This window comes from Salvelinus fontinalis, chromosome 31 (genome assembly GCF_029448725.1).
Source record: "Salvelinus fontinalis isolate EN_2023a chromosome 31, ASM2944872v1, whole genome shotgun sequence".
In the NCBI taxonomy this organism is placed as follows: Eukaryota; Metazoa; Chordata; class Actinopteri; order Salmoniformes; family Salmonidae; genus Salvelinus; species Salvelinus fontinalis.
Window position 1 is genome coordinate 7,403,615 of NC_074695.1, and position 13,700 is coordinate 7,417,314.

The window sequence follows — 13,700 nt, forward strand, 5'->3', positions numbered from 1 at the left end:
TCACATGGCTATTTGCACAATGTCTAGCCTAACCACTGTGTTGTGCTGTTAGACACTGGGCTCTAATTTGCTTTGCTCCACCTGGCTGTCCTACCATCTTAGAGTCAGCTGTCATGGAGGAGCACCGTGCCACCACCACCAGACTCTAATTATCTTGTTTGCAATGAATATCCCTGCCAGTGAGACAGAAGACGTCTTTATTTCTTTCTACACTGTGTGTGTGTATGTGTATGTGTGTGTTAAGATGCAGCAGCATGTTCACTTACAGTGAAGTCAGGGAGCGTAAACCAGTGAAGGCGTCAGCAGCAATTTCAGAGACTTGATTCTTGCTCAGGTCACTGGAAGAACATTGGAGAGAGAGAGAGAGAGAGAGAGAGCGAGAGATCACAGCAAAATCACAGTCTACTTGAACAGAGCAATACTCAATCATGAAGCATCAAAGTCAAAGGAACTGGATAATATTAAGAAAGACTACAGATGGAATGAAAGTAGTGTGGAAACCTAACAACAACAAAAAAAAAATGAAAAAATGAAATCCCTTTTAGACAACTTCCCGGAAAAATGTTTCACTGTAAAAGTGAAGGTGTAAACTTGGCAGTAGAAATCCTAAACAGTAGATTTGACCTAACCGCTTCCCAATCAAATCTAACCTAAGAAAATGAACAACAATGTCAAATTGGTTTGATGAAGAATGCAAAAACTTAAGAAAGAAATTGAGAAACCTGTCCAATTAAAAACATAGAGACCCAGAAAACCTGAGTCTATGCCTTCACTATGGCGAATCACTGAAACAAAACAGAAACACACTATGGAAAAAGATGTAACAGCACATCAGAAATCAGCTCAATGTAATCGAAGAATCCATAGAATTTAACCTTTTCTGGAAAATTGGAAAACTCTAAACAAACAACAACATGAAGAGTTATCTATCCAAAATGAAGATGTGTTTGAATAAACCACTTCTCTAATCTTTTTGGCCCTATAACAAAGAGCAAACAGCAAAAACATATACATGATCTTAGAATCAACTATTAAAGACTACTAGAACCCACTGGATTTTACAATTACATTTGATGAGCTACAGGATAAAATACAAACCCTCCAACCCCAAAAGGCTGTGGTGTTGATAGTATTCTAAATTAAATGATACAATACACAGACCACAAATTCCAAATAGCTATAAAACAATTTTACATAATCCCTAGCTCTGGCATCTTCCCCAATATTTGGAACCAAGGACTTATCACCCCAATCCACAAAAGTGGAGACAAATTTGACCCTAATAATTACCATGGAATCAAATGGGATCCCTTAACGCTCCAATCTCGTTAGTGGGATAGAATTGACAACATCCGGTGAAATTGCAGAGCGCCAAATTCAAACTACAGAATTTGAATATTTATATTTCTGTAGTTTGAATTTGGCGCTCTGCAATTTCACCGGAGATTCGTGAATGATTTTCGTGAATGATTACATTCACGAAAATATAAGTGTAACAGATCAAAATAAAGCTTAACTTCTTGTCAAAATAAAGCTTAACTTCTCCAGCCGCTGTGTCAGATTTCAAAAAGGCTTTACGGTGAAAGCACACCATGCGATTATCTGAGGACAGCGCCCCGCATGCAAAAACATGAAAATAATTATTCAACCTGGTAGGTGCGACACAAAAGTCCGAAATAACAATATAATAAATTCCTTACCTTTGAAGATCTTCATTTTTTTGCAATTCCAAATGTCTCAGTGACACAATGAATGGTCGTTTTGTTTGATGAATTCCTTCTTTATATCCCCAAAATGTCCATTTATTTGGCACATTTGATTCAGAAATACACCGGTTCCAACTCGCCCAACACGACTACAAAGTATCTAATAAGTTACCTGTAAACTTGGTCCAAACATTTCAAACAACGTTTCTAATCCAACCTCACGTACCCTAAAATGTAAATAATCGATCAAATTTAAGACGGGATAAACAGTTTCCAATACTGAAGAAAAACAACATGGAGCACGCTCTTGTTCACGCGCACCAAAAGACTAGAGACCTTCTGAGTGATACATAAAAAGATTAGGATTACTTCTTCATTTCTCAAAAGAAAAACATCAAACAATATCTAATGACTGTTGACATCTAGTGGAAGCCATAGGAACTGCAATCTGGGCCCTAATAAATCAGGTTTCCCATAGAAATTCATTGGAAAACACAATGACCTCAAAACATTTTTTCCCTGGATGGATTGTGCTCGGGGTTTCGCCTGCCAAATCAGTTCTGTTATACTCATACTAGAAACTTTAGAGTGTTTTCTATCCAATACTACCATCGATATCCTAGCTTCTGGGCCTGAGTAACAGGCAGTTTACTTTGGGCACGCTTTTCATCCGGACGTGAAAATACTGCCCCCATCCCGAAGAAGTTAAATTGGCTTCTTACCGAAATACCGTATGGCAGACCACTTATTCACCCTGCACACCCTTATTGACAAACAAACAAAACAAAAGCAAAGTCTTCTCATTTGATTTTGGCATGAGGGTCTGCTATACAAACTGATGGAAAGCAGTGTTTGGGGGAAAAACATATGACATTATAAAATAAATGTACACAAACAACAACTGTGCAGTTAAAATTGGCAATAAACACACAGATGGTCATGGGGTGAGACAAGGATGCAGCTTGAGCCCCACCCTCTTCAACACACAGTATATCAAGGAATTGGTGAGGGTACTAGAACAGTATGCAGCATGCAGCCTCACCCTACTGGACTCAAATGTCTACTTTTTTCAGATGATCTGGTTCTTCTGTCCCCAACCAAGAAGGGCTTACAGCAGCACCTAGATCTTCTGTACAGATTCTGTCAGACCTGGGCCCTGAGAGTGAATCTCAGTAAGACACAAATAATGGAGTTCCAAAAAAGGTCCAAGACAACAAATCACAAATGTATCTAGACACCGTTGCCCTAGAGCACACACATAATTATACCTACCTCAGCCTAAACATCAGCACCATAGGTAACTTCCACAAGGCTGTGAACAATCTAAGAGAAAAGGCAAGAAGGGCCTACAATGCCATCAAAAATAACATCAAACTCAACATCCCGATTAGGATCTGGCTAAAAAAATACTTCAATCAGTTATCGAACCCGTTGCCCCCAATGGTTGTGAGGTCTGGGGTTCACTTAGCAACCAATAATTTACTAAATGTGGCAAACCCGCAATTGAGACTCTGCGTTCAGAATTCTGCAAAAATATATTTAGTGTACAATGCAAAACCCCAAACAATGCATGCAGTTATCAAAATCCAGAAAAGAGTTGGTAAAATCTACAACCACCTAAAAGGAAGTGATGCCCACACATTCCACTACAAAGCCCTCACCTACAGAGAGATTAACCTAGAGAAGAGTCCCCTCAGACAGCTGGTTCTGGGGCTCTGTTCACAAACACAAAGAAACTCAACAGAGCCCCAGGATAGAAACACATGTAGACACAACTCAATTATGAGAAAGCATAAAGATAACTACTTGACATACTGGAAAGAATCAACCAAAAAACAGAGCAAATTGGAATAAACAGAGAGTACACAATGGCAGAATACCTGACCACTGTGATTGACCCCAAATTAAGAAAATCCTTGACTATATACAGACTATGTACTTAGTGCGCATATCCTTGCTATTGAGAGAGGCCGCCAACGGCAGACCTGGCTCTCGAGAGAAGACAGGCTATGTGCCCACTGCCCACAAAATGAGGTGGAAACTGAGCTACACTTCCTAATCTCCCGCCAAATGTTTTACCACATTAGAGACACATATTTCCCACATTTGTAATTACGGGTCTTGTCTCGTGTATTGTTGTGCATTTGCTGTTACGGGTCTCGTCCCGTGTATTGTTGTGCATTTGTTATTACGGGTCTCGCCCCGTGTATTGTTGTGCATTTGTTATTTCGGGTCTCGCCCCGTGTAGTGTATTGTGGGTCTCGTCCCGTGTATTTATTATTGGCTTCCCAGTGTTTTTGTATACGTGTTTTCGTTGGGCTTCATCTCCATGCCTTTTCATGTCATGTTGTGTATTTTGGGCGGAGTATCAAACCCCCCATTACGAATTCCTGCGCCTGTCTCCAATCATTTATACAATGTGACAGAATAACCCACCCTAAATGGAGACAGCGGGATTGTCCCGTCCGACGCCACCGCAACTTTGGCAGATGCAACTGGCCCGTCTGAGGACGAAGCAACTTTGGCAGCTGCAGCTGGCCCTGACCGACCCGTACCATGTTCCTGTGGTCGTCCTCGAGGCCGGTGTCATCCCGCTGCTGGTGCAGTGCGTCAGGGGAGGGGTACAGTCACGGTTTCCCCCGGTACTGCTGCTCCTTCCGTGCACCAGTTCCGGAGGTCTACGTCACTGGAATTTAGGCGTCACTGACCTGTCTCGTTACGCACACCTGATTCCTATTCCCCTGATTAGTAATTGTATATGTGCCCTCCATTCACCATTGTCTGGTCGATTATTGTTCCCATGTACGTTGGTCTGTGAGTACCTGTACTTTGTTATTTCGGCTTTCGAGTGTATTGTGCACTTGTTATTACGGGTCTTGTCCCGTGTATTGTTGTGAATTTGTTACTACAGGTCTCGCCCCGTGTATTTATTATTGGTTTAACCTCGCTCTTTTGTTTGGGCTACATCCCAGGGTTTTTGTATACGTGTTTGTTCTGGGCTTCGTCCCCGTGCTTTTTCATGTCATGTTGTATATTTTGTGTGGAGTATTAAACCCCCTTATTACGAATTCCTGCGCCTGTCTCCAATCATTTATACAACACAACATTGAATATATAACAGACTCACATCCTATTGAATTGAATATACATATAACACTCACATCTTTTGAATTGAAGATATAACAGACTCACATCCTATTGAATTGAATATATAACAGACTCACATCCTATTGAATTGAATATATAACAGACTCACATCCTATTGAATTGAATATATAACAGACTCACATCCTTTTGAGTTTCTTGTATGGAGAGAAGGCTCCAGCAGGGATGTTCTTGATTAGGTTCTGTTCTAGACGACTGATGGGGAGGTGGAAAGAGGGAGAGGGGGAGAGGGAGAGGGGGAGAAAGGGAGAGGGGGAGAGAGGGAGAGAGGGGGATGTGGAGAGAGGGAGAGAGGGAGAGGGGGGGAGGTGGAGAGAGGGAGAGGGGGAGAGAGGGAGAGGGGAGAGGGGGAGAGAGGGAGAGAGGGGGAGGTGGAAAGAGGGAGAGGGGGAGGGGGGAGAGAGGGAGAGAGGGGGATGTGGAGAGAGGGAGAGAGGGAGAGGGGGAGAGAGGGAGCGAGGGGGAGGTAGAGAGATGGAGAAAGGGAGATGGGGAGAGAAGGAGAGGGGGAGAGAGGGAGAGGGCGAGAGGGGGAGAGGGGGAGAGAGGGAGAGGGGGAGAGAGGGAGAGAGAGAGAGGGAGAGAGGGAGAGGGGGAGAGGGGGAGAGAGAAACATCAGGTTACTTCAGAGAGAAATACATTCTCAATTATCCTGGTCTTTCAGATAAATATACAGTATGACTCTTAAGGGAGAAAGTGTGTGTCTGAGTGTCTGTTCATGTCCATGGCCTCCTCCTCCTCTTCCACCTCCTTCTCAAATAAAATGTTATTAGTCACATACACATATTTAGCAGATGTTATTGCGGGTGTAGCGAAATGCTTGCGTTCCTAGCTCCAACAGTGCAGTAGTATCTAACAATTAACAACAATACACACATCTATAAGTAAAATAATGGAATTAAGAAATATATATATACAGTTGAAGTCGGAAGTTTAAATACACCTTAGCCATATGCATTTAAACTCAGTTTTTCACAATTCCTGACATTTAATCCTAGTAAAAATTCCCTGTCTTAGGTCAGTTAGGATCATCACTTTAGTTTAAGAATGTGAAATGTCAGAATAATAGTAGAGAGAATGATTTATTTCAGCTTTCATTTATTACAACACATTCCCAGTGGGTCATAAGTTTACATACACTCAATTAGTATTTGGTAGCATTGCCTTTAAATCGTTTAACTTGGGTCAAACATTTCGGGTAGCCTTCCACAAGCTTCCCGCAATAAGTTGGGTGAAGTTTTGCCACAACTTTGGAAGTATGCTTGGGGTCATTGTCCATTTGGAAGACCCATTTGCGATCAAGCTATAACTTCCTGACTGATGTCTTGAGATGTTGCTTCAATATATCCACATAATGTTCCTTACTCATGAAGCCATCTATTTTGTGAAGTGCACCAGTCCCTCCTGCAGCAAAGCACCCCCACAACATGATGCTGCCACCCCTGTGCTTCACTGTTGGGATGGTGTTCTTCGGCTTGCAAGCATCCCCTTTTTTCCTCCAAACATAACGATGGTCATTATGGCCAAACAGTTCTATTTTTGTTTAATCAGACAAGAGGACATTTCTCCAGAAAGTACAATCTTTGTCCCCATGTGCAGTTGCAAACCGTAGTCTGGCTTTTTTATGGCGGTTTTGGAGCAATGGTTTCGGTTTCTTCCTTGCTGGGCGGCCTTTCAGGTTATGTCGATATAGGACTTGTTTTACTGTGGATATAGATACTTTTGTACCGGTTTCCTCCAGCATCTTCACAAGATCCTTTGCTGTTGTTCTTGGATTGATTTGCACTTTTAGCACCAAAGTACGTTTATCTGTAGGAGACAGAACGCGACTCCTTCCTGAGTGGTATGACGGCTGCGCGGTCACATGGTGTTTATACTTGCGTACTATTGTTTGTACAGATAAATGTGGTACCTTCAGGCGTTTGGAAATCACTCCCAAGGATGAACCAGACTTGTGGAAGTCTAAAAAAAAATTCTGAGGTCTTGGCTGATTTCTTTTGATTTTCCCATGATGTCAAGCAAAAAGGCACTGAGTTTGAAGGTAGGCCTTGAAACACATCCACAGGTACACCTCCAATTGACGCAAATTATGTCAATTAGCCTATCAGAAGCATCTAAAGCCATGACATCATTTTCTGGAATTTTCAAAGCTGTATAAAGGCACAGTCAACTCAGTGTATGTAAACTTCTGACCCACCGGAATTGTGATACAGTGATTGTTGGAATTGTTGGAAAAATGACTTGTGTCATGCACAAAGTAGATGTCCTAGCCGACTTGCCAAAACAATAGTTTGTTTACAAGAAATTTGTGGAGCGGTTGAAAAATGAGTTTTAATGGCTCCAACCTAAGTGTATGTAAACTTCCGACTTCAACTGTATATTAGGACGAGCAATGTCAGAGTGGCATTGACTAAAATACAGTAGAATAGAATTCAGTATATACATATGAGATGAGTAAAGTAGTATGTAAACATTATTAAAGTGACTAGTGTTCCATTATTAAAGTGACCGGTGATTCCATGTCAATGTATATAGGGCAGCAGCCTCTAAGGTGCAGGGTTGAGTAGCTGGGTGGTAGCCAGCTAGCGATGCCTATTGAACAGTCTGATGGCCTTGAGTTAAAAGCTATCTTTCAGTCTCTCGGTCCCAGCTGTGATGCACCTGTACTGACCTCGCCTTCTGGATGATAGCGGGGTGAACAGGCCGTGGCTCTGGTGGTTGTTGTCCTTGATTATATTTTTTTGCCTTCCTCTGACATCGGGTGCTGTAGGTGTCCTGAAGGTTTCTGAGGGTCTTAGGGGCAAGCCAAACTTCTTCAGCCTCCTGAGGTTGAAGAGGTGCTGTTGCGCTTTCTTCACAACACTGTCTGTGTGGTTGCACCATTTCAGATCGTCAGGGGTGTGTACGCCGAGGAACTTGAAGCTTCCACCTTCCCTACTGCGGTCCTGTCGATGTGGATAGGGGCGTGCTCCCTCTGCTGTTTCCTGAAGTCCGCAATCAGCTCTTTCGTTTTGTTGAGGGAGAGGTTATTTTCCTGGCATCACTCCTCCAGGGCCCTCACCTCCTCCCTGTAGGCTGTCTCTTCATTGTTGGTAATCAGGCCTACTATGGTTGTGTCGTCTACAAACTTGATGATTGAGTTGGAGGCGTGCATGAACACGTAGTCATGGGTGAACAGGGAGTACAGGAGGGGGCTGAGAACACACCCTTGTGGGGCCCCTGTGTTGAGGATCAGCGAAGTGGAGGTGTTGTTTCCTACCTTCATCACCTGGGGGCGACCCGTCAGGAAGTCCAGGACCCAGTTGCACAAGGCGGGGTTCAGACCCAGGACTCCAAGCTTAATGATGAGCTTGGAGGGTACTATGGGGTTGAAGGCAGAGCTATAGTCAATGAACAGCATTCTGACGTAGGTATTCCTCTTGTCCAGATGGGATAGGGCAGTGTGCAGTGCAATGGCGATTGCATCGTCTGTGGATCTATTGGGACGGTAAGCAAATTTAAGCAGGTGTAGGGTGTGATCCTTAACTAGTCTCTCAAAGGACTTCATGACGACCGAAGTGAGTGCTATGGGTCGATAGTAATTTACTTCAGTTACCTTTGCTTTCTTGGGTACAGGAACAATGGTGGACATCTTGAAGCAAGTGGGGACAGCAGACTGGGATACGGAGAGATTGAATATGTCTGTAAACACTCCAGTCAGCTGGTCTGCGCATGCTCTGAGGATGTGGCTAGGGATGCCGTCTGGGCCGGTAGCCTTGCGAGGGTTAACACGCATAAATGTCTTACTCACGTCGGCCATGGAGAACGAGAGCCCACAGTCCTTGGGAGTGGGCCGCATCGATGCCACTGTGTTATCCTCAAAACGGACGAAGAAGGTGTTTAACTTCGGTGTCCGCGAAGTGGCTAGTTTTCCCTTTGTAACCCGTGATTGTCTGTAGACCCTAGTGCAAGGCCACTCAGTACTTCGGCCACAGAGCTACTGGGCAAGGGTCATCTGTCTGAGTGATGGGACCTGCTGTAGCCCCCCACTCCACCGCCACAATATCTCATAGTCCCACCCCTCTGTCCCCCGTGCCTGTCCCCTTCGCTACCTTCTGCAGCCCCTCAGTCCTCCTCTCTACTCCCCCATATCTCTCAATCCCACCCCCTGTCCCCCTATCTCACTACACCACCATCTATCTGGGTCCACTCTGCAGTAGGGTTGTGATGATACCAGTATTGCAATATGTTATCCATGTCAAAAATGAAAACAGGAAGCAGACCAAACTCTTTGGTCCTTTAAAAACCTGCTGTAGGTAGAGCATTGTGTGAAATAGCTTGGAAAATAAAGACTGGGTGACAACATAATGATGTTTGTTTCCAACATTAGAGCTGTTTTCCTAAAGAAGTGGATACCCCGTTGTGTTTTGTTTCCTTGCCACGATACTAAGGAGTATCGCGATACTGTTATGGTTCTGGCCTTCTCTGGAGGCATGTGTGTGTCTGCTAATGGGTCCTAGTAAGGGAATGACTGTAAAGGAAGATAATGATTGCAGATACAGTGTATTCGGAAAGTATTCATACCTCTTTTCTTTTTCCGCATTTTGTTACATTACAGACATATTCTATAATGGATTAAATAAAAAATGTATTAATAAATCTAGACTGAATACCCCATAATGACAATGCGATAACAGGTGTTACATTTGTTTAGCAAATGTATTACATATAAAAAACAGAAACACCTTATTTACATAAGTATTCAGACCCTTTGCTATGAGACTCAACATTTTGCTCAGGTGCGTCCTGTTTCCATTGATCATCCTTGAGATGTTTCTACAACTTGATTGGAGTCCACCTGTGGCAAATTCAATTGACTGGACATGATTTGGAAAGGCACACGCCTGTCTATATAAGGTCCCACAGTTGACAGTGTATGTCAGAGCAGAAACCAAGCCATGAGGTCGAAGGAATTGTCCATAGAGCTCCGAAACAGGATTGTGTCGAGGCACAAATCTGGGAAGGGTACCAAAAAATGTCTGCAGCATTGAAGGTCCCCAAGAACACAGTGGCCTCCATCATTCTTAAATGGAAGTTTAACCACCAAGACTCTTCCTAGTGCTGGTCGTCCGGCCAAACTGAGCAATCGGGGAAGAAGGGCCTTGGTCAGGGAGGTGACCAAGAACCCAAGTTCCTCTGTGGAGATGGGAGAACCTTCCAGAAGGACAACCATCTCTCCAGCACTGCACCAATCAGGCCTTTATGGTAGACTGGCCAGACGGAAGCCACTCCTCAGTAAAAGGCACATGACAGTGCGGCTGGAGTTTGCCGAAAGGCCCCTAAAGGACTCAGACCATGAGAAACAAGATTCTCTGGTCTGATGAATCCAAGATTGAACTCTTTGGCCTGAATGCCAAGCGTCACGTCTGTAAACCGGGCAACATCCCTATGGTGAAGCATGGTGGTCGCAGCATCATGCTGTGGGGATATTTTCAGCGACAGGGTCTGGGAGACTAGTCAGGATCGAGGGAAAGATGAACGGAGCAAAGTACAGAGAGATCCTTGATGAAAACCTGCTCCAGAGTGCTCAGGACCTCAGACTGGGGCGAAGGTTCACCTTCCAACAGGACAACGACCCTAATCACACAGCCAAGACAACGCAGGAGTGGCTTCGGAACAAGTCTCTGAATGTCCTTGAGCGGCCCAGCCAGGGCCCGGACTTGAACCCGATTGAACATCTCTGGAGAGAATTGAAAATAGCTGTGCATTGACGCTCCCCATCCAACCTGACACAGCTTGAGAGGATCTGCAGAGAAGAATGGGAGAAACCATTAAGCTTGTAGCTTCATACCCAAGAAGACTCAAGGCTGTCATCGCTGTCAAAGGTGCTTCAACAAAGTACTGAGTAAAGGGTCTGAATTCTTATGTTAAAGTGACATTTTATTATTTATTATAAAAAAAAAAAATGTTTTTGCTTCGTCATTATGGGGTATTGTGTGTAGATTGATGAGAGAAAAAAACTATTTCTGTCACGTTCCTGACCTGTTTTCTGTTGTTTTGTATGTGTGTGATGGTCAGGGCGTGAGTTTTGGGTGGGCAGTCTATGTTTTCTGTTTCTATGTTGGTTTTGGGTTGCCTGGTATGGCTCTTAATTAGAGGCAGGTGTTTTGCGTTTTCCTCTAATTGAGAGTCATATTAAGGTAGGTTGTTCTCACTGTTTGTTTGTGGGTGATTGTCGCTGTGTCTGTGTTCGTTGCACCACACGGTACTGTCTCGTCTCGTTCTTTCGGTCGTTCCTGTTCATGTGTTCTTCGTTTCATGTAAGTTCGTAGTTTAGGTCTGTCTAGTTCGTTTTGTTATTTTGTATATTTAGTCAAGTGTATTTCGTGTCTGTCTTCGTCTTACAATAAAGTATTATGTATTCATCACCCGCTGCGCCTTGGTCTACTAACTGTCCGAAAGACGACCGTTACAATTTCATCAATTTTAGAATAAGGCTGTAACGTAACAAAATGTGGAAAAGTCAAGCGGTCTGAGTACTTTCCGAATGCACTTACTATACAAAATATTCGACTGACCAGACTGACATAGACTGACCAGGTGAAAGCTGTGATCCCTTGTTAAATCCACTTCAATCAGTGTACTGTAGATAAAGGAGAGGAGACAGGTTAAAGGTGTTTTTTTAAGCCTTGAGAATTGAGACATGGATTGTGTTTGTGTGCCATTGAGGGGGTGCATATTAAGATACAAGATTTAAGTGCCTTTGAATGGGGTATGGTAGTAGGTGCCAGGCACACCTGTTTGTGTCAAGCACTGCGATGCTGTTTTTCACATTCAACAGTTTCCCGTGTGTTTTAAGAATGGTTCACCGCCCAAAGGTTATCCAGCCAACTTGACACAACTGTGGTAAGCATTATAGTCAACATGGGCCAGCATCCCTGTGGAACGCTTTCGACACCTTGTAGATTCAATGCCCCAACGAATTGAGGCTGTTCTGAGGCCAAAGGCGGTACAACTCAATATTAGGAAGGTGTTCCTAATATTTGGTACACTCACTGTATATTTAGGCAGGAACAGGGAAAGCTTATACAGAGACGTATACAATACAGACTCTGCTCTAACGGATCTATTTACTCTGATTCCTAAACTACAGATTGACTGGATATTGTTTTGGCTGTTGTTCCTGAGCAGTGGCTGTAACAGTAATTCGAACCTGGCAGAGGAACGTGAAAACAATTCTTAGAGAAATGACTATCGGACCCCAGCAAAGTCCTGACAATACATCATTTCATTAGTGGTATATCGTTTCTGGCTATAGAAACCGCTGGAGTAATGTATCCTACCCTCCTACCTTAACATATCCATTTGTTATTCAAAGGTCATAAACTATTGGCATAACAACAGCGGTGTAGAAACGGTACATATCAGAGCAATTACCCACCTGTCCTTTAGCGCAAACAAGAGTGGGAGCGATCGATATGTATATCAAATATCCTGACTGAGAAGATATGGACGCGTTCCAAAGTAGAGCGGAAATTCAATCAGCCTGTGGTACGAGGCAGCAGACAAACACGCCACACAGCCCCACACACACAAACCCCCCCCCCCCCCCCCCCCCACACACACACACACACACACACACACACACACACACACACACACACACACACACACACACACACACACACACACACACACACACACACACACACACACACACACACACACACAAAAACACACACAAATACACACACACAAAAACACACACATCCCCACCAAACAAGGGTAGTTGGGTACTAGAAAAGCTGCACCTTATCTCAGTAAGTCAAGCCACTAACAAGGCCCCATGGGGTGCAGAGAAATGTCTGAGCAACCTAGCTGAGACTGATCTCTGAGATGGGGCAGGCAGAGAAACCGCAGATCCATAGTTGAGGAGTCCACCTGTGTGTCAGTCAGCCACTCAGCCAGCCAGTCAGCCAGACAATCAGTCAGTTAGCCAGTCAGCCAGCCAGTCAGCCAGACAATCAGTCAGTTAGCCAGTCAGCCAGCCAGCCAGCCAGTCAGCCAGCCAGTCAGCCAGACAATCAGTCAGTTAGCCAGTCAGTCAGCCAGCCAGCCAGCCAGCCAGTCAGCCAGACAATCAGTCAGTTAGCCAGCCAGCCAGTCAGTCAGTCAGTCAGTCAGTCAGCCAGCAAGTCAGCAAGTCAGCCAGTCAGTTAGCCAGTCAGTTAGTCAGTTAGTCAGCCAGCCAGCCAGTCAGTTAGCCAGTCAGTCAACCAGCCAGCCAGCAACCCAGAGGATAGGAGAGGATGTTTATGTGTCAGTCTCAGTACAGAGTAGAGACAGACACCAGGCACCTGGACCAGCAATAATGAGCCTGTTAACTGATGGAGCTAATGGGGTTTGTTCCATTACAGGAGCAGGTAGGTAATAATCACACAGGACGATTTGTACAAAAACAAAAAGACCAGTGTGTTTTGTACTCTACGTTTTGTACAAAAACAGGATGTTTCCATATGAACTACACAACATTCTGAGTTTACCAATAATGAAGACAACGGGTGATATACATGAATAAAAGAGGTAGTGATTGTTAAAAAGCATTGTGGGGTAAAGTTAGTCTACTTACATCTCTACGATGCCCTCTGGTAGGTTGGCAGGGATCTCCGTCAGGCCCTTGCGGCGACAGTCCACAATGTTGTTGTTGCAGGTGCAAGAGGCCGGGCACACTGATGCTTGGGGAATACAGGTATGAGGCTTCGCCTGAGCTGGGCCTGAGAAAGAGAGAGAGAGAGAGAGGGCGATAGCGAGAAAGAGAAAGAGGAAGAGAGGGAGATCAAGAGAGAGAGA

The 13,700-nt window shown here is 44.3% G+C and overlaps 1 protein-coding gene across 3 annotated transcripts in view; it reads right to left on the minus strand.

The window, feature by feature from the left end:
- Positions 1-13,700, minus strand: part of LOC129829472 (slit homolog 3 protein-like) — a 450,259-nt gene that overhangs the window by 65,677 nt on the left and 370,882 nt on the right. For all 3 annotated transcript variants that reach the window (XM_055891175.1, XM_055891174.1, XM_055891173.1), the window contains 3 exons: positions 13,480-13,624; positions 4,995-5,066; positions 267-338 (listed from right to left, as the gene is read on the minus strand). In XM_055891175.1, coding sequence (XP_055747150.1) covers positions 267-338; positions 4,995-5,066; positions 13,480-13,624 — 289 coding nt within the window. The remainder of the gene's footprint in view (positions 1-266; positions 339-4,994; positions 5,067-13,479; positions 13,625-13,700) is intronic.